We start from the raw sequence: 21822 nt of genomic DNA, 5'->3' as shown, positions 1-21822 counted from the left end.
CCACGGGAATCAAACCTGAGACCTCTAGGTCCCCAAATAAGTGTGTTACCATTGCTCTATGTACGTGAGTTCGATGAACAAGTGGTTTTAATTTTTAAAATAGGTTCAGTGGCTATTAAATTGAATTCAAACTCGGTGGCGATAGGGCCGTGTTATTAACACGCGTATGTGATAAGAAAAGATTGGGGAACCGGCGCACGCGCGCATTTGCATCCAACGGGTGCGTGCCTTCACATTCACACCAGTTACAAGTATTGGAACTCACTCCCATTCACTCGGCGTCTCCTCGCCTTCCCCGCCATAGCTACCTCCACTTCTCTCGCCTCCCCCGTCGCCGTAGCCGTCCCCGCAGCCGCCGCCGCCGTCCGAGATGATGAGGCCAGAGAAGCGGTGGAAGGGGAGGGACCCACTCACTGGTAAGTTTGCCCCTAGGGCCTGCTGCTCGCCTGCGCCGTCAACGGCGGTGAAGGAGGCCATCCCGACCGCCCCGACAGCGTTGTCGGCGCTGCCGGGGTTCAAGAAGAAGTATGGGATGGCGTTGGCGGCGGGGTTCAAGAAGAAGGCCACGCGCTTTTCCTCGGCGACGGCGCCCTCTTCCTCGATGGTGCCGACAAGGGCCACGACGAAGAAGCTTACGGAAGCGAGGATCAATCTGGAGGCGGCGAGGAAGGAGAAGAAGGCGGCGGCGCCAGCGGAGACCTCTTCCTCAACGAAGACCTGCCGTTGGCTCCACACAACCGTGCCCTGCGCCAAAGCCGCCGCGGGGGGCTCCAACCATGGCCAGGTATCCCTTCTAATGCTTTAGGTTATGTATCCCTTCTAATGCTTTAGGTTCAGTTAAAACTGCGTACAAATTGATGCAAGCTAGGCTTTAGGTGTGCTAGCTATCTATGAATGTTAATTGTTGCCTGACTTGTGATGATTTCTATCGAAGTTGAAATGTTTCTTTTCCCAATGTTCGCAGAATTATAATCATGCATCTTTTATGCCTGGATATGTGTTTGTGTCTTATTGGCAAGTGACTAGTGTCTTATTGCCAAATGTTGCAAATGATATTCATATCAGGAAATTTTAGACTGAAATTCTACTATATTAACCTTTGAATCACCATAGTTGATGTTGGTTCCATGATAGAACTAGTTAAGGCCCTGCTTCTATAGGGGGATTTGTGTTATTGAGGATCCTTTAATTCAAATCTGAACTAAACTTAAAATTTTCCCTTGACAAAATAGGAGGACTAAAGTTTTGAAATTTGAAAGGAATCTCCTCTAATCCAAACACTGCGGTTTATTAATGTATAGGTTTGCTCCGTTTTACTATTTTGATGCCTATTGTACCTATTAATACATTGCAGGCATGTGAAAAATTTAAACCTGTAGCTGTCACATTTATCCTATTTGCTCCCCAGCTGATGTTTATTCACTACGCTGCTGGGGAACAACCTGGCCCTTGTAATTGGAGACTTTTGGCCAGAAACAAAACTTTCTTGTAGATGCTGAATACTTGCTTTCGATCAGCACTGCTGTAGAAAACACCTGTGTTATACACTGAAAAAGTCTTGTTCTTTGTTACAACAATTTATAGCTGTGCCAGGTAATTTACAAAAATTGTGTATAACTTAGAAATTAGTTCTGTGTATACTTTGCTATTTGAGTGTATGATGCTTGAGATTAAGTTGTAGATTAGAGCCTATGCAACCTGGATGCAAAATGCTGAAATAATTCAAGTGTTATTTTACAAAGCGATAGAAACAGTGGTTCTGTGTCTTGTTAGATTACTACAGTGTCAATTTTAGCAGAAAGAAATGTGTACATTATGGCAATCTTATTTATCCATTCCCTCAACTGTTGATTGTCTGCTGATTATGAAATGTCTGCTGATTGTAGGCTCAATCTTTTGAGGTCCCTACAAGGACCATGGAGGAGGCCCTGAACGTGGTTCCGAAACCCGTCCACCAAAAGCTAGATGCACTTCATTGGACTCTTGACGACATCAAAGAAGTGGCTAACAAGCTGGCTGAGAGGCAGGACAAGTTCGATGAGGCGATGGCCACATTTGGTCCCATGCTGAACGTCATGGCTCTGAAGGTGGAGGACCTCCTCAAGAAGTTCGAGGACACCATGCCTCCGAAGCCCAAGCTGTGATCATGGCTGACAACTACTGATAATGTGATAACCCCTGGCAGTGTGATGAACTTATATATGTTATTATTAACTATGTATGGTGATATATATGTATGGACACCTTATGTTAGCTATATATGTACTGTGTACTATGTGGACAACTAGTATCATCTATCTGCAGTGATGTATGGACAACTAATGGCTGGTTATGCATGTATATATTATTATTACATATCCATTATTGCTGGTTTGTCGATTGTCGATTATTACATATCATTTGTTTTTGGCCTGTCCCTTTGCCATTGACTGCTGGGCTAGTCTGGGTCGTATTATTCTCAGAGCCCAACTTCAGTTTCCCTTTTCATGGAGATTATTGTCACAATGTGCTGGTCTATTTGGGCTGTCAGAAATGATCAAATTTTCAGAGATATTCAACCTTGCAGAGATGTCTGTTGATTTTCAAGAGGTCATCAGTTTGTTTAGTAACTTTCAGTCTCTAGCATCCTGTAACCCAAATAGAGGTGACACCTCCCTCTTTTGGACAGACAAATGGACTGGTCAGAACCAAAATCAGGCTTTCAAGGATCTATATCCACAGCTGTACTCTTTCTCCAAGAAGCAAAAGTGCTCACTCCAATTCTATGTTGAACAAGAAGCCAGCAGATTATTTAGTCTGCCACTGTCACAACTAGCTGACCAACTAGTTCAACTTGAGGATCAAATACTGGAAGCAAACTATGATGAAAATCAAAATGATCATTTGAGTTACTGCTGGGGATCATCGAAATTCAGTAGCAAAAAGGCATATCAGATTCTTATTGGCCATACTGAAGCTCTCCTCTATTTACTTGGCTCTAGGCCTCCAGCAATTTGGGCACACACAAATTTTTCTTTTGGTTACTGCTCAGGGACAGACTAAACACTAGGAATCTACTGAGAAGAAAGAACATGCATCTTGATGATTATAAGCTGTGTTCTATGCCATAGCGGACATGAAGAAACAAGCTGAGTGTTCTTTCAGTCAAACTTAATTGTTGGAACTTGATCTCAACTAATTGGAACCTGAACTTGTAGCCATTAGATATGGTTATAGAAGCTAGAGAAGCTTTTGGGAGCAGTATTTTTAGTGAGATTTATCACTGCCTGCTGGGTCATCTAGCTGACCAGAAATGATGTCATTTTTTATAATGGGCAAATCAGCCTTAATGCGTGCAAAGGAAGATAAAAAAGCTTAGCTATTTTGTGCAAAAGCATTTGTGCAATTTTGCTTATTTTCTTCATCTCCTTCTATGTATCTTGATTCTTTTGTACCAGGCTGTACTTTATTTTTTTAAAATATCAATAAAATCAGTGGGTGACACTCCTATTTCATCTAAAAGGAAATGAAGTAGCAAATTTTAGCATACATCCGCAAGGTACCATACACATTACATGGGGCTATGGGCATAACATTACAAGCAAAATAAGTTTTCAAATTTTACACCAGAAAGCTCCTATCTCTTAGAACTGACATTTTGGAGCTGCCTCCTATCTCTCTGACCTCCAGCTCCTATCCTGCATAAAAGATAAGTTCAGCATCTTGCTATGAAAAACTATAGGTAGTAGCATGCTATTGAATACTAATGAGTTCTCATACCAGATCAATGAAGTCTCTTGAAATCACTCACATGATCATCAATTTTTGGGCACTCGTTTTTTTCTGCGTCTTTTCGCCACGGGGACATCCACTTTACGGTCATATCTTAGGTATGGAGTTAGCTCGCTCGCCAAAATCACAGGGAGGATGGAAGTATCAAAAAGAGGGACTTCATTGGATTGATTGTACACGAACTCTTCCACTGGATTTTCAACTCTGATAACCCGCTTTTTTCTAGGGAGAACCACTTGTTGTTTCTTGTTTCTAGTGTCGCGCACATAGAAGACTTGGGAAACCTAAATTACGACTACAAATGGCTCTTCCCTGTACCCAACTTGTTCAAGGTCAATGGTAGTGAAGCCATACTTGTCTTTCATGACACCCTGTCTTCCCTGAACCCATCTACACCAAAAAATGGGCACCTTGAAGCCTGGATACGAGAGTTCCCATATCTCTTCAATCTGACCATAGTACGTTGTCTTCTGCATATTGTTGTCAAATGCATCTACATGAACAGCAGAGTTCTGGTACATGCTTTTCTTGTCTTGATCAATGGTGTAAAAGGTGTAGCCATTTATGTCATAGCCTTGATAAGTTGTGACTGTGAAGAAAGGGCCCGTTGCCAGCCGTCGAAGCCTTTGGTCTGTGCGAACTGCGAAGTCGATATCTAAACCAGATGTTGAACCCACTCATATGTACCCTCACTAACCAAGCTTCGCCCCTATCCAGATTTTGTTGCCTCAACATCTCCATATGATCTTTGATGTAAGGTTCCACCTCTGTTGTGTGTTGCAACACTAGAAAGTGGGCTCGTTCAAAGGCATCTGCATCCAGAGTAATTTGCTTGTCCCCAAGACACCCTCTCCCCACTAGTCTTCCCTCATGGTGAGACTTGGAGATGCCAATTGGATTAGTGGGGTCAATGTAACTGAGGCACCAGTCGACCACCTCCTCAGTAGAATAGCACTACGCCATGCTTCCCTCGGGATGAACCTGGCTCTTGGCATACCTATTCAGAGTACTCATAAATCTCTCATACGGATACATGTGGTGGAGGAACATCGGTCCAAGATACTTGATCTCCTTAACCAAATGTACAATGAGATGGACGGATATGTCAAAGAAAGTCAGCTGGACGTAAGCCTCAAGGAGACACATCATCTCACACATGTTCTTTTCAAGATCGTCCAGTGTTCGTTCATCAATGACCTTCTGAGAGATTGCATTAAAGAAGAAGCATAGGCTCATGATTGCCATTCGGGGTTTTTCTGGCAATATGTTCTGAATACCAACCACAAGCATTCTTGTGAGCATGACATCTCAATCATGAGCCTTCATGGGAAGCATTTTGTTTTCTCTTGCAGGCATAAGCTTTTGGATGTTGGCTGCGTATCCAGAGGGAACTTTGACACTACGAAAGAAGTCACACAATTCCTACTCCTCTTGTTGGGTTAGGTTTATGGCAGATAGAGGTGGCTGGGCACTGGTACTGTCAGGACGGAGCTCGGGCCTTATGTCCAGTTCCTCTAGGTCAGCTCTTGCTTTAGCATAGTCCTTGGTTTTTCACTTGCCATTCATGAGTGTCCCAAGCAAACTCCCACAGACATTCTTTTTCACGTGCATGAGATCGATGTTGTGGCGGACCGCTAGGTGTTTCTAGTAAGGTAGCTCCCATAGGATTGATATTTTCTTCCACCTCTTCTTATCGGCACTATTTGCTTTTGCATTGCGCTTTCGCTTTCCAAGGACAGTGCTCTCCGATTCATCTATAGACGTGGTATCCTTTAGGACCTGGTCAAAGACTTGTTTCCTGCTAAAATTCCTTGGGGCAGATCCTGTCTCCCTCATCCCATCAAACTGACGTTTCATTTCTCGGTATGGATGAGACAAAGGAAGGAAACGTCGGTGCCTTACATAAACCCTCTTCTTTGAGTTATTCAGCCAAACAGTCTCGGTGTCATCTAAGCACTGAAAACAGTCTTTTTCTCCTTTGCTCTACCTAGACACGCTACGATGTCCTAGAATATCAGTGATGGTGGTGAACAGCATGTCACGTAAGTTGAAAGGCTCTTTCCTAAAACCATCGTACACTCTAATTCCCTCATCTTTCCAAAGCTTTTGGAAATCATCAATAAGCGGCCTCAGAAACACGTCGATGTTAACACCTGGTTGATACGGACCAGAGATCAAAACTGACATCATCATGTACCTCTACTTGTTACACAGCCAGGGTGGAAGGTTGTAGATAGTTAACAGCATAGGCCAGACACTATGTGAGCTACTCATGTTACCAAATGGTTTCATGCCATCTGTGCTCAGTGCAAATCAAAGATTCCCTGGCTCATCAGAAAATGATTTATGCTGAAAATCAATGACCCGCCACTAAATACCATCTATTGGGTGGCGTATATAATCATCAACCGTCCACCCATCCGAGTGCCAGGTTAACAGTCGTGCGTCCCTGGAGGTTGCAAACAACCGTTTCAGGCGAGGAATTATAGGGAAGTACCATGCGACCTTCCTAGGAACTCTAACCAGATTATCTTTAGTCAGAATTACATCTCTTTTTAAGTAGCACATAAAAATCTTGATCTTCATTGGCATCTTTGCACGCCAAATTTCCTGTAAAATTCTCACATCATTATTAACTAACGTAGCATACATAGATTTAACTGAGAACTGTCCCATTGAATGTAGAGACCTTTTAAAAACATCTGGGTTATCTTGAAGATTCAATTCCATTAAAGAGAAAGAAGACACAATTCTGTTCCAATCTCAAGTTTTGCCCCACCAGGCTTCTCCTAAACGAGATATTGAGGGGAGATGTCTGAAAGATATTAGCCACAATGTCTTGCTTTCTACGGACTATGTTAAGGGTACTTAAGTTTTAGCGGCTAATTGCCCAACCATCTATCTTTCCAAAATCTAATTTAAGAACCATTCCCTACTTTGAAGTATCCCTAGTTAAAAAATTGGTCTTTAACATTTATTCGATCTTTCCAGAAGTGCGAGCCAATTGCTTTTTTGGTCACCTCTCCTAAAGTTTTGTTTCTCGCGTATTTGTTCCTCAATAGTGATTGCCAGATCCCATGCTCGTTATAAACCTTAAACAACCACTTGCTGAGTAAACATTTATTTTGTAACTCCAAATTTTGTATTCCCAGACCCCCTTGCTGTTTAGGTTGACAAATAATATCCCATTTGACTAATCTATATTTTTCTTGTGTTGGTCGTTTCGCCAAAAAAAATCTAGATCTGTAATAATTCATCATTTTGGACACTCCTTTTGTTAGTTCGAAAAAGACATCACAAACATTGGTAAGCTCGAGAGCACCGAGTTTTTGAACACTAGACGGCCTCCTACCGTCAGCAGCTTTCCTTTCCAGCCACTCAATAATTTCTTCTCAAACCTCTCTTCTATGACCTTCCAATCTCTATTGTTTAGTTTCCTAAAGTGCACAGGAATACCCAGGTATCTGAAGGGGAAATCACCAGTTTATAACCAAACAATTGTGAATAGGCCAGTTCATACTCCTTTGCTTTACCAAAGCAAAATATTTCACTTTTGTGAAAATTTATTTTTAAGCCTGATAATTGTTCAAAAACACAAAGTACAAACTTAATGTTTATTGCTTTTTCCATATGATGGCTCGTAAAAATGACCGTATCATCCGCATACTTTAGAATTGGCAAACTATCATCTACTAATTGTGGAATTACCCCTTCAACCTAACCATTATCTTTAGTCCTAGCAATGAGTAGAGCCAGCATGTCTGCCACTATGTTAAACAATAATGGAGACAATGGATTACCTTGTCGTAACCCCTTCCTTGTTTGGAAGCATGCACCTTGCTGGTTGTTTACTTTAATTCCTACGTTGCCCCCTTGCGTGAAGTGTTCGATCCATTTTCACCAAGTCTCGGAGAAACCTTTCATTCTAAGTGTTTGCTGAAGGAAATCCCATTTTACCTTATCGTATGCTTTTTCAAAATCAATCTTGATAATAATACCATCTTGTTTTTTTTGGTATGTAACTCATGAATTGTCTCGTGTAAAATGAATGCACCCTCCATAATGTTTCTTCCTGATAAAAATGATGTTTGTGTCGGTCTTACAATTCGTTGGGCTATGCTCGTTATTCGATTAGTGGCCACTTTTGGAAAATTTTTGAAGCTAACATTTAACAAACATATGGGTCTATATTGTTGAATTTGTGTTGCTTCAGCTTTCTTTGGGAGTAAGATGATTGTTCCAAAGTTGAGGCTATGAAGAGGCAAAGATCCCTGATGGAACTCCTGGAACAGAGCCATAAGGTCTTCTTTTATGACATCCCAGAAAAACTCTGCTGGGAAATCATTAGGCCCCAGAGCTTTATTATGCTCCATTTGAAAAATTGCCGCTCGGACCTCACTTTCATGGAACTATTGAGTTAGGATCTCATTTTCTACTAGGGAGACTTGGGGGATACCTTTCCTTTGTGATTCATCCAGCGTCACAGTATTCTATTCGGATGGGCTAAATAGGTTTTTGTAGTATGCAGTAATGTATTTCTTAAGATCGCCGTCACCACGAACTACTCTACTTCCATATTCCAACTGGAAAATACGAGTTTTTCGATGTTTCCCATTTGCCACCAGATGGTAAAATTTAGTATTCGCATCCCCCTCTAAAAGGTTTTTGACCTTTGCTCTTTGATACCATTTCAATTCTTCTTCCGGCAAGAGGCTCGCCAGCCTTTCACTAAGGACATGTTTCAGGTTGATCTAAGCAGCTTCTAACATTATTGACTCGGCCTTTTTATCTAGCTCATCTAATTTATTTAGTAATGCCTTTTTTTCTTTTTTATAAGCACCACTTATGTGTTTTGCCCATCCCCTAAGGTATTGGCGCACCTTCCTGATTTTCGTTTGCCACCTCTATAACTGTGTGCCATCTGTGTATGTGGTTTGCCAAATATTGCTAACCATCTCTATGAAACCATTTGACAGAAACCATCCTAGCTCTGAGAAATTTTGATATTTAACCCTCGGTTCGCGAGCCCCTCAACATTTGACATCGAATTTACAGGCCTTTTGAAATATAACCCTACACATGCGAATTCCTTTGATATTTGGGATTTTGGAGGTTTTCTCCCTTTTAGTAATTCCAGGGGCCTGTTTTCACTGTTTGGGACAGGGAAAAAGATGATACTACCCTTGCCTCTAATCAGATGGCCTTGACGCCTGCCTAGCCCCTCGGTTGCATTCCAAGGTGGTCCGATCTCTTTCCCAGCCGGTCCATTCTCCTTCACAGCACTTCCCATACTCAAGACTAAAATTTTACACAGATCTAATATCTATGGTCAAAATAAATGTAAACAACGTCTCACAGACAATAAAGATAGCCATACAATTTCAACATAGACAATAAAAACAACCATACAATTTCAGCATACACAATAAAAACAGCCATACAATTTAGTAAATAGGTTGACGTTGACAATTCAACCATCTAGCCAATTTGGTAAGAGTACAAGTTCACATAAAAACAGTCATACAATTTAGTAAATAGGTTCACACCCAATTTAGGACTACAAGTTCACATACACAAAAGATGGTTGGGAATCTAAACAAACAAAAGTCTCATGACATTGTTGTAAAATCATTGAAATGTCCATGTTCTTCCCCTTCCTTGGACTCTTCCTTGGAGTGGTCATAGTATTACTTGGCCCTTCTCCAGTTTGACTAAATATCATAGGTAAATGGAATGATTCAGTACATGAGCTAAGATAAGCACGTACATGTTATACAGAGTGAATCTTTTTTACCACCTTGGTCACTGGTCTGGAGCTTGTAGTGATTTGATTTGTCCCTCCAAGTTTCACCATTGTTAATTGTAATTGGCTAAAAAATGAGACAAATGTTCAGCATAAAAAAAGACTAGTGTTTCAAGTTCCAAGTTAATGTTCAATCTACTATACGAATCCTGCACTAGAAACCGGGCCAGCGGATCAAGCCACGTCACCCGTTCACCCGCTAACCGTTGGATTTGGCAAGGACACAATATGGGCCGTCGGATCGAGGTCATAGCAGGTCTCTCGCCCGTTAAGCTGCAAACCCGGACAATCGCGAATGCTCGCGAACCCAATCGTCCCCTCCGCGGGCCACGACTCCGCCTCTCAGTCTGCCGCGGCGCATACTGCGGCGTGCATCCCTCCTCCCACTGCTCTCGCATCGCAAGCTGCACGTCGCCGCCGGCCAGATCCCGCACCGGAGAGCCGGTCACGCCCACGCCAGGGAGCAGCCACGCTGGTGGCTGAGGGTGCCTCCCCCTGCCATGGCCGGCGGCCGAGATGGTCCGTTCTAAGCCGCCATGCCCCCATAGCTGCTCTGCCCTTGCTGGGAACCAGCCTCCACCTCCGGCCTTGGTTGCACGCGAATCACGCTGCCACATCAAGGTGTCCCTACCCAGCGGTCTGCTCTTGCATCACTGCAGCCTGCACCGACTGCGGTTGGATGCGGTCCCAAAGCCACCATTTGTCACCACTGCGGCCAAGGCCACCATCATCTCTGACACCATGGTCGGCGTCAACCTGGAGGCTGCACACAAGTTTTTGACGATATGCCTATGAGATATATCCTGGTGAGTGCTAACATGCCTTTTTTCTCTCTCTTCTCTTTGCTCTTATACAAAATGCAATTAAACAGATGTGTTAATCTGTACTATGCTCTGAATATTGATAGATTGAATCCACATTGGTGTAGAATTTTAATCAGACTAAGAGTATCTTCTCAAACATGGTTCTAAAAAATTAAGAAGGATGTGCACTATAGCTGGAAATAGTTTACAATATACTGTAAAAACAACATGGAGAGGATCACGATAAGCAGGATAGCGAGATTATGTTACAAAGGATGTCTTAGAATTTTGGTTATAAATCGGTTTTTATCATAGTATTCTATATTCAACTATATTCTCCTTTCACCATTAAACAATTTTGTGAATGATTTAGACATTTAGTTACTACTCCAGAAAAAGAACAGCAAAGGCTCTGAAGGTTTACTCTGATCAATATTGACATTAATAAGATGATACCTAACATCTTTGAACTGCATAGGCCCAATCCTTTCAATAACATGGAGCAGTACCTTATAAATACGAAGGATACTTCTTTATGGTGCTTTTCTTCACTACTAAATTCTTAATACAACATCACTTTAGTCAGGGACATATATTCTGATATGTTAGAGGAATAAAGAAATATTATCGTACCAGAAACAGTCTTTGCTTGATAATGATGTGATGTTTGGATGGATAATATGGGGTCAGTATTATGAATGATATCCACTGAATGATCACAAAGCCTCACAGTAAGAGATTAGGCCATGAGTTTTAGTAACCCAAGGAGATGCAATTTGGAGACACTATCACCTTTCTACCTCTACTATATTAATTTTTGGAGGCCACCGATGATCAAAATCCCGGTCTAAATTTACCTGTACACTTTAATTGGATTTTAAAATTTAAAGCACTAACATACCTTTTGTTTCCTTCCATATTTTATTCAGATTTACCTTTTGCTAGAAATATCCAAAAAGCAGTAGCAGCAGAGATAAATCTTTGTGAAGTGTTCCTCCTTTTTTTTGGCAAAATAAGGTGTTGGGAAAATCCAAGGAGCTGTTGAATTTGATGGAAAATCAATATTCAACTTTGGCCAAACAATGAAACAAGTCAGGACACAAAAAAGAAACAACGATCCAGGATGGAGCATTGATGTATATATGTTATCTATGGTAGGCCTCTACCTAATTGGTATTGGTCCTTCGCTTAGCGTTAGCGTTAGCATGGTTTTATTTCATATATATTCCTATGGTCCGTTGTCTGGTATAGAATTAGATTGAACACGAGCTCTATCAACAATTTTGATCACTAGAGATCTTGCATGATCTAGAAACTTGGAGAATGCTTGCAAACCAAAACACTTATGTATAAGGTTCACATCTTGCTGAATGTCAAAACACTGTCTCTCCAAGGCTTACAAGCAAGTTTCTAAAACGTTACCTGCGTTACTGAAGGAAACATGTCAGTCTCACAAATGGCACAGAGCATCCTGGGTCACAATTTTAGTTCAATTTCCATCAAATCCCAACAGTTTTTGTTGTTTGTAAAAATGACGAGTGAATATGTAGGCCTACGTCAGGGGATTCATATAAGATCATATGCAGTATCTACAAACATCAGCGAGATGCCATAAGCTCATCAAATTGTACCATAGCAGAAAATAACCTCCGCTGAATAATTTCTGACAGAGTTAAGGGCCTCAAATCCTAAACTGCAACAACAACGATCCCATACATAGCCATAGCCATAGCCATGTAGTCATCAAGCCGACGCGACAACGCCGGCCACGCCTAGGGTTTTCTAATTACCTTCTTGTAACAGACCCAGGACTATTATCACGGAATTTTCTGGCACATGAACCTTTTGCCTTTTGGATGGACTAGCAGCTGCATCACCTTGGGTACAACCAGTAGGCCTACCTACCTTCCCCTTCTTGGCCTGACTTTTCCTGTAAAATTGAGATGAGTACAAAATATGAAGCAAGTATGACTTAGTTCAAAAAAGGCATACACATTTACCTCTTCTTTGTTCCATTGAGAGGGCACTTTGGGGATGTCGTTCTATGGCCTAGAACAAAGCAATTTTGACACCTCACCTGCCACATGCCTTTGCCCCTAGGCTTGCTTCCTTTGTTCTCAATGCAGCTAGGTTTTCTGAGTTTCCTTTGTCTTCCAACCTCTCTCTTACTGAGTGGTGGCAACACTTTGAATCTAGGATCCACACGTATCCATTGAGACTTATCAGGTAGTGGTTTGATCACACCACCATAGGCTAGTCTAAAATGGTACACTAAATAATATAGATCTAGGAACTCTTCCATCTTAGGATTTCTATATTTGGTGGTGAGTGCCAAAGCATGTGGACATGGTTTACCTAAGACATGCCACTCCCTGTAGGTGCATACAAGGTTTTTAATCTTAACCACATGCCTTATGATCTTGTGTGAAGCAGTGACCTTTGTCACCTCTACTTCATCCCTTCCACCTTCTTTTATGTTCAAGTGGTCCAACTGCTGACTCATTGCATATAGTTGGTGTACAACAATTGACAGCATTACATGTCCCTCAAATTTCTCACCTATTCTTCTCCTTCTTGCATAAAGTTCCATGAATTTGGACCTCAGAGTGTCAGCAAGATCAGCTATGGGTAGGTCCTTAATGTCTTTTCACCCAATTGTTCTAAACCTCTGCTACATTATTGGTGATATGATCACACTTTATTGCCTCTAAGAATTTGCTCCTCATCCACTTCAACTTGTGATTGTCTTTCAACCATGGTTCAACCTTCTTATTTACTTCATACATCTTCTTCATCAAGTATTCAAGGTATTCTGGTTGGAAAGTCATAGCTGCGGGATACATTATCCCAAATGTAGGCCATTGAAACCTCTTGCTAAAATTCTTCATCAGATGGAAAAAAACATTCTCTATGCTATGCCTAAGGGTATACTGTAACAGAACCGTCCAATTTATAAGAGCACAAGTACAATGGCAGCTGCTGAGACAGTCGCACTTTAATACTTGAGCCCATATAAACCTGGTAGTCCGTCGAGTATCATGAAGGATCTCGAATTTTAGCCACATACAAACCAAGATCGTACATGATTCAACATCCACATGTCATATGTTACATAAAGTTCACAAGTAATTCAACATACATCGGAGTGCAAAGATAGTTATTACAACACCAAGTTCGAATTTAGTAGCGGAAGCAACATAGTTTTGAAACCATCACACACACAGTTCAGGTACATGCCAGTTTCATGATCGTTTCTAACAAAAGCACATAGAGAAGCTACTAGAAAAGGGCCTTGCCCGACGGCCTCATTCCTCGTCCACGGCGGAAGAGAAACAATTCTTGCAATAGCCATGATATACCACGCCATTTGCAACAGGTGGGAATAAAGCCTGAGTACTGGAATATAATCAGCTAGACTTACCTATCATAAACCAAAAATAAAGTGACACCAAGGAGTATGCAATGCTTTATAAGTGTGTTTAGCTTGACATCATTTTGCATAAAAAGCCACTAGTTGAGCTACACATTTTATAATTCAGACATCAAGTTAATTGTAGCTATTTAACTCTAGATTAGCAACTAACCTCTGCCAAACATGTTGTATATAATTATATAGCATCACATTAGTAACCATAGCCATTTATTATATCATCATCATAACCATTTCACTTTCATTAACTTACTACGATAGAAGGAAGCTCAGTCAAGTTTCTCACTGTCCGGGAGAGACGGCGACTCGAATCGATTGTAGCCAGCTGTGCGAAATCCTAACACAAACCCACACTTCCTCCGTCGGGGTCGCGTTGGGTCACCTTTGGTACAACTCAGGTCTCATTTCGCAGGTTCATACAGCGTCGCACACTCAGGGACCAATCGGTTGCCAGGACGATCAGGCCCAGCCTGCCGTTGGTCATATCCGTGTCTCCGCACATCCTTACTTCCTCTAGTGTGCGCCCCAATAGCTCGACTTCCCAGCCTGAGTTGAGCTACTCAGCTTCGTGGTCAGAACGAGTTATCCGACCAGCTAAATGAGAGGCTGTGTTCAAAATGATCGAGGACCAACAACGATGTGGTTCTTAATCGGCTCAGACGAAATCGCATGAGTCAGCCTACAACATAGACTCCGTCTGGCCTCCATTTACATAAACATCACATGGTTATTTTCACGATAGCAAATATAGCCAACCGTGACCAAGTACCCACATAAAGCTCGCAGGTGATAGGAAATCGCCCGACTTCTACTGAACTAAGTATGGCTAAGCATATATTCGATCCTGGACCTACATAGGGTACATGATGTATTTTTGGACAAGAATATTATATGCATCAAGTGTTTTCAAACAACTCCTACAACCTAATGCATCAAACATAAAGAACTCATATTGGTATTTATAAAACATGGAAGACTTAGAATGCTCCGAGGCTTGCCTTTCAGGTAGGCAGAGGGTTTGTGGTCAGGGCACTCGGACAGCTCCTCCTGGACCTGTCCTTCTCCTTCAGGAACCTCCTACTGCAGAATCTCTTGCGGGGTCTCCTCTTCTTCGAGTTCGAACTCCAGCAGTGTCACTCCCTCCACCGATCCTATATGTATGAGTACATAAATAAATATAGAGAATGCACAAGGGATGATATATATATATATATATATATATATATTAACAACAAGATGGCAAGGTGATAACAAGATTAACTTTATTTACTGAGTAGGTGCATATCTCTTCTCTAGTACAAGAAACAAACACTCACCACACTCAAGAAACCTAAGATAAAATTGTTCATCAGCAGTAAGAGGCCTAAAACCTGCAACTAATAGCTTACCTTAATCAGCTTAAGCTACTACCACTACTAAACATCAAGCCAAACAAGTAACAAACAAGTATAAGCCATCCAATTGAATTATAGAGCAATAAATATATTGCTGCATACAAACACTCGCAACTGAGCATAACCAACCATACCAACAGTTTATATATATCTCAAACATGCAAGAAAAGTTAATGGTTAGGCTCAAACAATTTATTAAAAACCTTTATTGATTTATTAAGCATAGCAAGGTGAACTAAAGAACAGCTACTTCTGGTGCACAGTAAAATCTGAGAAAATTACAGCAGCCTATACATGCTTCCAAGAGTCTACTTTCCAAATTTCATGCCTTTTTAACAAGTATAGCAATCTCTACAAAAATAACAAGCAAAATAGGCTTCTAACAACTTAAATAAGTTTATCATAGTAAAAAGTGTCAAACAACATATTTAATATTTTTCTTACAACCAACATATCACCAGGAAGTTATGGAAATTATTTCATACACAGAAGATACATATATTAGTCATACTCATTTTTACATGGAAACAAGTATTATACCAAGTTAAATCAAAACAGCATAGTAACAGCATGTAAACATCATGTTCACTATTTTTTTTAACTAGAGCATGTAAAAAAAACTAACAAAACTGGAACCATAATTTTTGGATACTTCTAACTCAAGTTATGTATTGAACAAGATTTCATAGCATTAAACAAGTATAATTCAAACGGCATACAAAACTGTAGCACACAGCAAGTTTTATATTTTTATCAGATAGAACACTCCAAGATGAAACCAGCAAAATTGGTTTCACTCAAATCGGACTCTCCTAGCTCAAGATATGAATTTTACAAGATCATAACATAATCTGAAAAAGATTAAAACGAAAAACAACTAAACCCTAGCTGCTGCTAAGTGCACACGGTGCATTGCACCCAGAGGCTCTGACTGCTGGGACCCGAGGTCAACTCGGCCCCACCTGTCACAGGCACAGAAACAGGGGCGGCGCTTTGACCGGCCGTAGCTCGCCGGCGGCGAACTTTCCGGCGACGCGACTAGCACCATTAGACTCTTCTCTCCGAGACGCATCTATCAGGATAGGTTAGCGAACGATTTTCGACTTCCGCGCCGGCGGCGGCAGGCTCGCCGGCTCCGGCGGACTCGCGGCAGTTCGGCCCTAATGGCCCACGCGGGAGCATCTACAGCTCGATGCGAACACGGAACAACAGAGAGGAAGGGCGGTGAGGGCTCAGGAAAGTACGGCCGCGTGCGCGCTCGCTCTTGGGCGGCAATGGCGACCGCCGCTCGGACGCTCGGCCCGAGGGCCCTTACCTTGCGAGGCTAGGTGGGATAGGAAGAGGGGGCCATGGTGGTGCTGCTGGTGCGGTGGATTGGAGCGAGGCGCGGCAGCAGCGGTGGATTTCGCGGCTGCAAGGGCGTGCGGTCGACGGCGGTAGCTTGACGCCTTCGGCAGAGAAGGCAGAGAGGGAGCGAGCGAGTGGGAGAAGGCGAGGCGCAGCGCGGTTCGGCTCCTCCACTCCAGACCCGAGGCGTCGAGGGCCAATGCCGGTGTACGGCCTCCACGCGGCGCGAGCAGCCTGGACCTGTCGGCCACTGCACCACGCCTGTGCATTTTCAAAAGTACCTGAAAATCGACTGAAACAAGGATCTTCTCCCATCTCTATCTCCCGATCCAATTGTCCAAAATGTAAACCAATTTCACAGTATTGTATAGCTACATGAGGACTACAACTTTGATTAAAGGTTCAGGGTCTAACTCGGATCATATTGGAAGATAGAGAGCTCCAAAGTAGGATACTTACAAACTGAAACTGAAGTGAAGCAATTTCAGTTGTCCCAAATTCAGAATCATTTGCTGTTTTTGAACTCTATTTTATAAGTCAAAACGAGATCAAACATTGTTGGGTTTACTTTGCCTGATAGTTCCTTGAGGAGTACTACAACTATCATTAAGGACTTAAAAATAGTTGTTACTCAAAGCATGAAACCACAGCAGCCCAAACATTCAACCAAGAATCTGCCAAACACAGACTTAGCCAAAATCTGAAGGAAGAAAAACAGCAGCAGGTTCTATCTGGAAGCCAATTTTTTACTATTCTACAGGCTGAACTAGGTCTGGGTCCTTAAACAAAGTTTTCTCTACTCAATCTGAACTACAACTTTTATTAAAGCTCCAACTCCATGCAAAAACTCTAAAACACTGATCAACTAGAGTCAAACAAGCATCATGAAAAAGGCATTTTCAAGCAGATCAACACATAGCAGCAGATTTCAGCAAAAACATGAATATAAACTCTACTTGATTTTTTATCCTGAGCTGTTCTAAGTTGTTTATGTGATCAAACAACATTCACTTGCATTACCAAGCATGATCATAAAGCAGAACATGGATAAATTAAGCATTTCATGGGATAAACATAGAGTAATTAAAATGCAATTTCATATGCTCATGCTCATGAATGAAAAAAAAATGATGCTTATACTCATGCAATGCAAGTGCAAGATGCAAGCTTAACACCTAGGGTGTTACATATACCTTCTTCACTGCATTCTCTAGGCCCTTGCAAGCATATGAATTTATAGCTAGGTGAGGTGGATTCCCAATTTCCTTTTGCAGCTGCTGCATAAACCAAGTCCAGTTATCAGTAGTCTCACCATCAAAAAAATCCAAATGCTACTGGAAACATCTAGTTGTGCCCGTCTAGTGCTATAGCTGAAGGTAGATGGCCATTCCATCTACCATTGAGAGCTGTAGAGACAATACTTAGAAATGGCCGATAACCATTTAGGAAGCCATCAATGCTTGGCTTCAAACACCAAAAGAATCTATGGAAAAATACACATTCCTCCTTATTCACGACCTCTATCTCTACAACACTTTCTGGCATTCTAAGCTCAATCTCTACCTTGAAGTTGAACAAATATCTAAAACTTTCTTCCCATGTGCCAAAAATGTGTTCTGTTGCAACCTGCCTACCAAGATGAACAGTGCATACCCAATTTTGACTCAATACTTATCCTCTAACTCCTTTTGTAGTTTCCTTGCACCCATGTTTGGATCCTTCTTTAGAAGAGGGATTGCCTTCTCTGCTACCCAATGGTATGTTGCCATCTTGGTTTTTAGTCTCGCGGTAGATGGACAAAAATGCTTTTCTTTATTCAATGTAACATGTCAAATTGAAACAAAAATGTTAGTATCATAACATACATGCATGACTTACAGGAGTGCATAATTCATTAAGTTAGCATGCTGCATATGAAAAGTATTAGTACCCTAACTTGGTGCTGATCTGGCATCGACCTTGCTACAATAGACCATGGACAACCCTCAGCTTTGCAGTGCTCTCTGAACAAATCTTAACAAGATTTTTCTATCGCAAGTTGAAATTGTTCCTTTATAGCATGCTGTCGCATTGCAGCCCTGAACTTATTCATACTAGCATATATGGTTCCAACTTTCATTGGAGGGTTTTCTTTGTCATACAAAACAGAACCCTCACCAAGTATATGATCATCAACCAACAACTCTGCATCTTATAGGTCGACATCATCAAGTAGTTTCATTCTCCTTTTCAGCCGCCATCCTAGCTTGTTCAGCTCTCTCATCCTCTGCTCTAAGCCAAACAAACTCATACATTGTATCCTCATCCATCACAGGAAGTGCAATACCAATCTAGTTTCTGCAAGAGGAGTTATCTCCAGACTGTCCGAATCGATTTCATGAGAAACAACAGCTAGATTGCTTGATTCTCCAGGTTCTGTGGCATTATCATGGCCCACATTACTCAATCCTACCTCTATAACAGCTGAGTTGGAAAACATTTCTATGGGTTTGTCCTCAACATCAACAAACAAGAACAACTTCTTATCATCCATCTTTTCAACAAATGCAAGTGACATGACTTTCTTTCTCCACCACCACTCATGTCAAATTCATGTATCATAGGCTGCTGCCCACTTCCCTAGTTCACCCTAGCTTCCGAATCTCTTCGCAGCATCTCTAGAGTATAACATTAACAATCCACAACCCATTCATCACATTTCCATGGCACATCAACAGAGCAGCCATCATTCAACTTAGCTGCGAACGGAGAAAACTGAACACACAACCTAAATGCTCCATCTGGATCCGGATCAATTCTACCGGGTACCAAAAAAAATAAAAGAGACACAACTTAGATTGTGCCCCATATCACCAGGAACCCGAGACATGTAGTACAGAGGTTTGTGATTTGGGGTCTTACCCTGGAGAAGCCATGGAGGTGGTGGAGCTCCGCCGTCGCGGCCCCTTCACCCACCGGCCAATGGAGAGCGAAGGGGGGGCTTGCTATTGGTCGACGTAGGGCCCCCTGAACCCTACCGCTTGCCTGCCGAGGTGGACGGGTTGGCTAGGCGAGGGTCCTATGAGACGACAACCACGGGAGGGGAGGACGAGGTGGAGGAGGCGTCAGGAGTTCGCCGGCGCGGCAGGACCCTAACGGCGGTGGGCGACCGATGGAAGGAGGTCCGGCGGCGGCGCTCCAAGTGAGTCATGGCTCTGACTCTATGAGTCACGATAGGAGATAGGGAGAGGAGGGTCCAAACTTAGTTCAATTAGAGAGAGGGGCAGTAACGTCTTTTTGCGTGTCCTAAACTGTGAAAAGAGGCCCCTAGAATTACTAAAAGGGAGAATGTCGGGTTCATAAATCCGGGGTCTCCAATGGACCCGCTTCCCTACAATACTTGGCCCAGCAGGCGGCGCAGCGACAACGCGTGTCTGGGCCAACCTAGATACACAATGATAGGCCAAGACCACGATCTGGTCCCCGACCGGCACCTCCGACTAGGAGACCTGGTTGGAGCCTCGACCGGAAGGCCTAGTCGAGGTGGGACCATAGTCCGACTCTGACCCCGTTCCTCTGACCGAGAATATGCTAGACCTTTGATCGCCTCTCTTTCCCAATGGACATGGTCGGGGCCGACTAGGAACGACCGACCAGGACGTCTGCTCGGTGTGGGCCCAGGGAGCAGGCGAAGCAGATAACGTAAGGCGCTCAAGTCAACCGTAATACCGAGGACTGTCCCCTGCCATGCCCTGCGCACCTGCAGGACGGTGCCGTCAGGCCATGTTAGACGAACACTATACAGCCTGCTAGACGCGGTAGAGCACAAACAGTATTGTGGGCGCCGTTGTTTGCCATCCTAGGCGAACACTGTGTAGCCTGTCAGGTCAAGAACAGTAAGGTGGGTGAACACTGTGTAGCCTGCTAGGTCATGAACAGTAAGGTGGCGAACACTGTGTAGCCTACTAGGTATAGCAGGTCATGAGCAGTAAGGCGGCGATGGCATGCCGTACCTGACGGCGTGGGCAACAAGACTAGATAGCACATGTACACACTCTCTCCCTTTCTGTCTTTGACTTGTAAGGCCATCCCCTTCATCTATAAAAGGGGATGCGCTCTTTCCTAACAGCTAGAGAGCTTGATAGCTACACAGTCTACTGCTCTCAACAGCTGATGAGCTCGAACACACAGAGCATACGCTCCAATACTTAGCGCATGTTTGAGCATCCGTCACTCTCTTCCACTTGGTTCAGAGTCTGACTGGGCCTCTAACACCTCCTTCTCATTCCTTACTCATTTGTAACCCCACGGCAAACTTCGAGCACCAGGGCTCAGAAATAAAGTCACCAATCGACTGAAACTGGATGTAGGACACGTTGCCTGAACTAGTATAAATCATATGTCATCGCGTGCTAGGCCACATCTAATCACAACACATGGCAAAGCTACAAATATTTACTTGTTGGCCACATTTCACACCGACAATTGGCGCCGTCCGTGGAGAGAGACGCCATGTGTTCATGCTTTTGGTCATCGGATGGCCCACCTTTCCACCATCTTCGGCATGGCGGGCTCGACCGATACGATTCACTTCGGCTCGTTGTAGTTTCCCACGCTCCCACTTGCTGGGATGTGGGCTCCTCCCATCTTCGTGCCACTCCAGACCTTCCTCTTTGGGAGTCTAGACTTCATCGTCGACCAACTCAGCGTATTCCACCTCCATGAGGAGGCACTCATCCCGGCGTCCACTAGAGGAGGAGCGCCCTCCACCAGCCCTGGGTCGCTCGATGACCTCAATGTCGAGACACTCGCGCTCTGCTTTGAGCCCATGCTGGGCTCAAACACCACGGTGAGTAACATAGATGTTATTCTTTACTCACTATTTAACACCTTCTGCCAGCTCTCCAGAGGGACTCCGTTGTCCCCACCGTGACCGCCATGCAACCGGTTCCCCTATGGCTTCGCTACCCCTGTGGACGCGTGCGCACGGGGGCTCCAAAGGATGCTGATGCCACCCCCTCCCATGTCTGAGTTCGTGGGTATGCTTTACATGGTTGGAAAGCTTAAGAAATTATCTACAACTTTTATTCAGACCACATGCCCAGATTCCATACTCCAGATTCTAGACTGCGTAGAAACTCCAACTTGAAACAGCTATATCTCTCAAACCATATCAGATATAGGGATGATTCTAGAGGCATTAGAAACATACTTAAGTCTAGTTATTCTCATAAAAATTTCATAGTTTTTGGTTGAGTAGATTTAGATTGGCATTGAGATAAGGGCAGACTGCTA

At 43.0% G+C, this 21822-nt stretch overlaps 1 protein-coding gene across 1 annotated transcript; it reads left to right on the top strand.

Moving 5' to 3' along the window:
• Positions 1 to 237: 237 nt before the first annotated feature.
• Positions 238 to 2361, top strand: LOC136486737 (uncharacterized). The gene is made up of 2 exons (XM_066483709.1): positions 238 to 784; positions 1887 to 2361. The coding sequence occupies exons 1-2, from the start codon at positions 371 to 373 to the stop codon at positions 2142 to 2144; spliced, it is 672 nt and encodes a 223-aa protein (XP_066339806.1). The 5' UTR covers positions 238 to 370; the 3' UTR covers positions 2145 to 2361.
• The last annotated feature ends 19461 nt before the right edge of the window (positions 2362 to 21822 follow it).

The sequence above is a fragment of the Miscanthus floridulus genome, chromosome 1 (genome assembly GCF_019320115.1).
Source record: "Miscanthus floridulus cultivar M001 chromosome 1, ASM1932011v1, whole genome shotgun sequence".
Taxonomy (NCBI): Eukaryota; Viridiplantae; Streptophyta; class Magnoliopsida; order Poales; family Poaceae; genus Miscanthus; species Miscanthus floridulus.
Note: the sequence above shows the minus strand (reverse complement) of the source record. Positions and strands in the feature narration are given on the sequence as shown.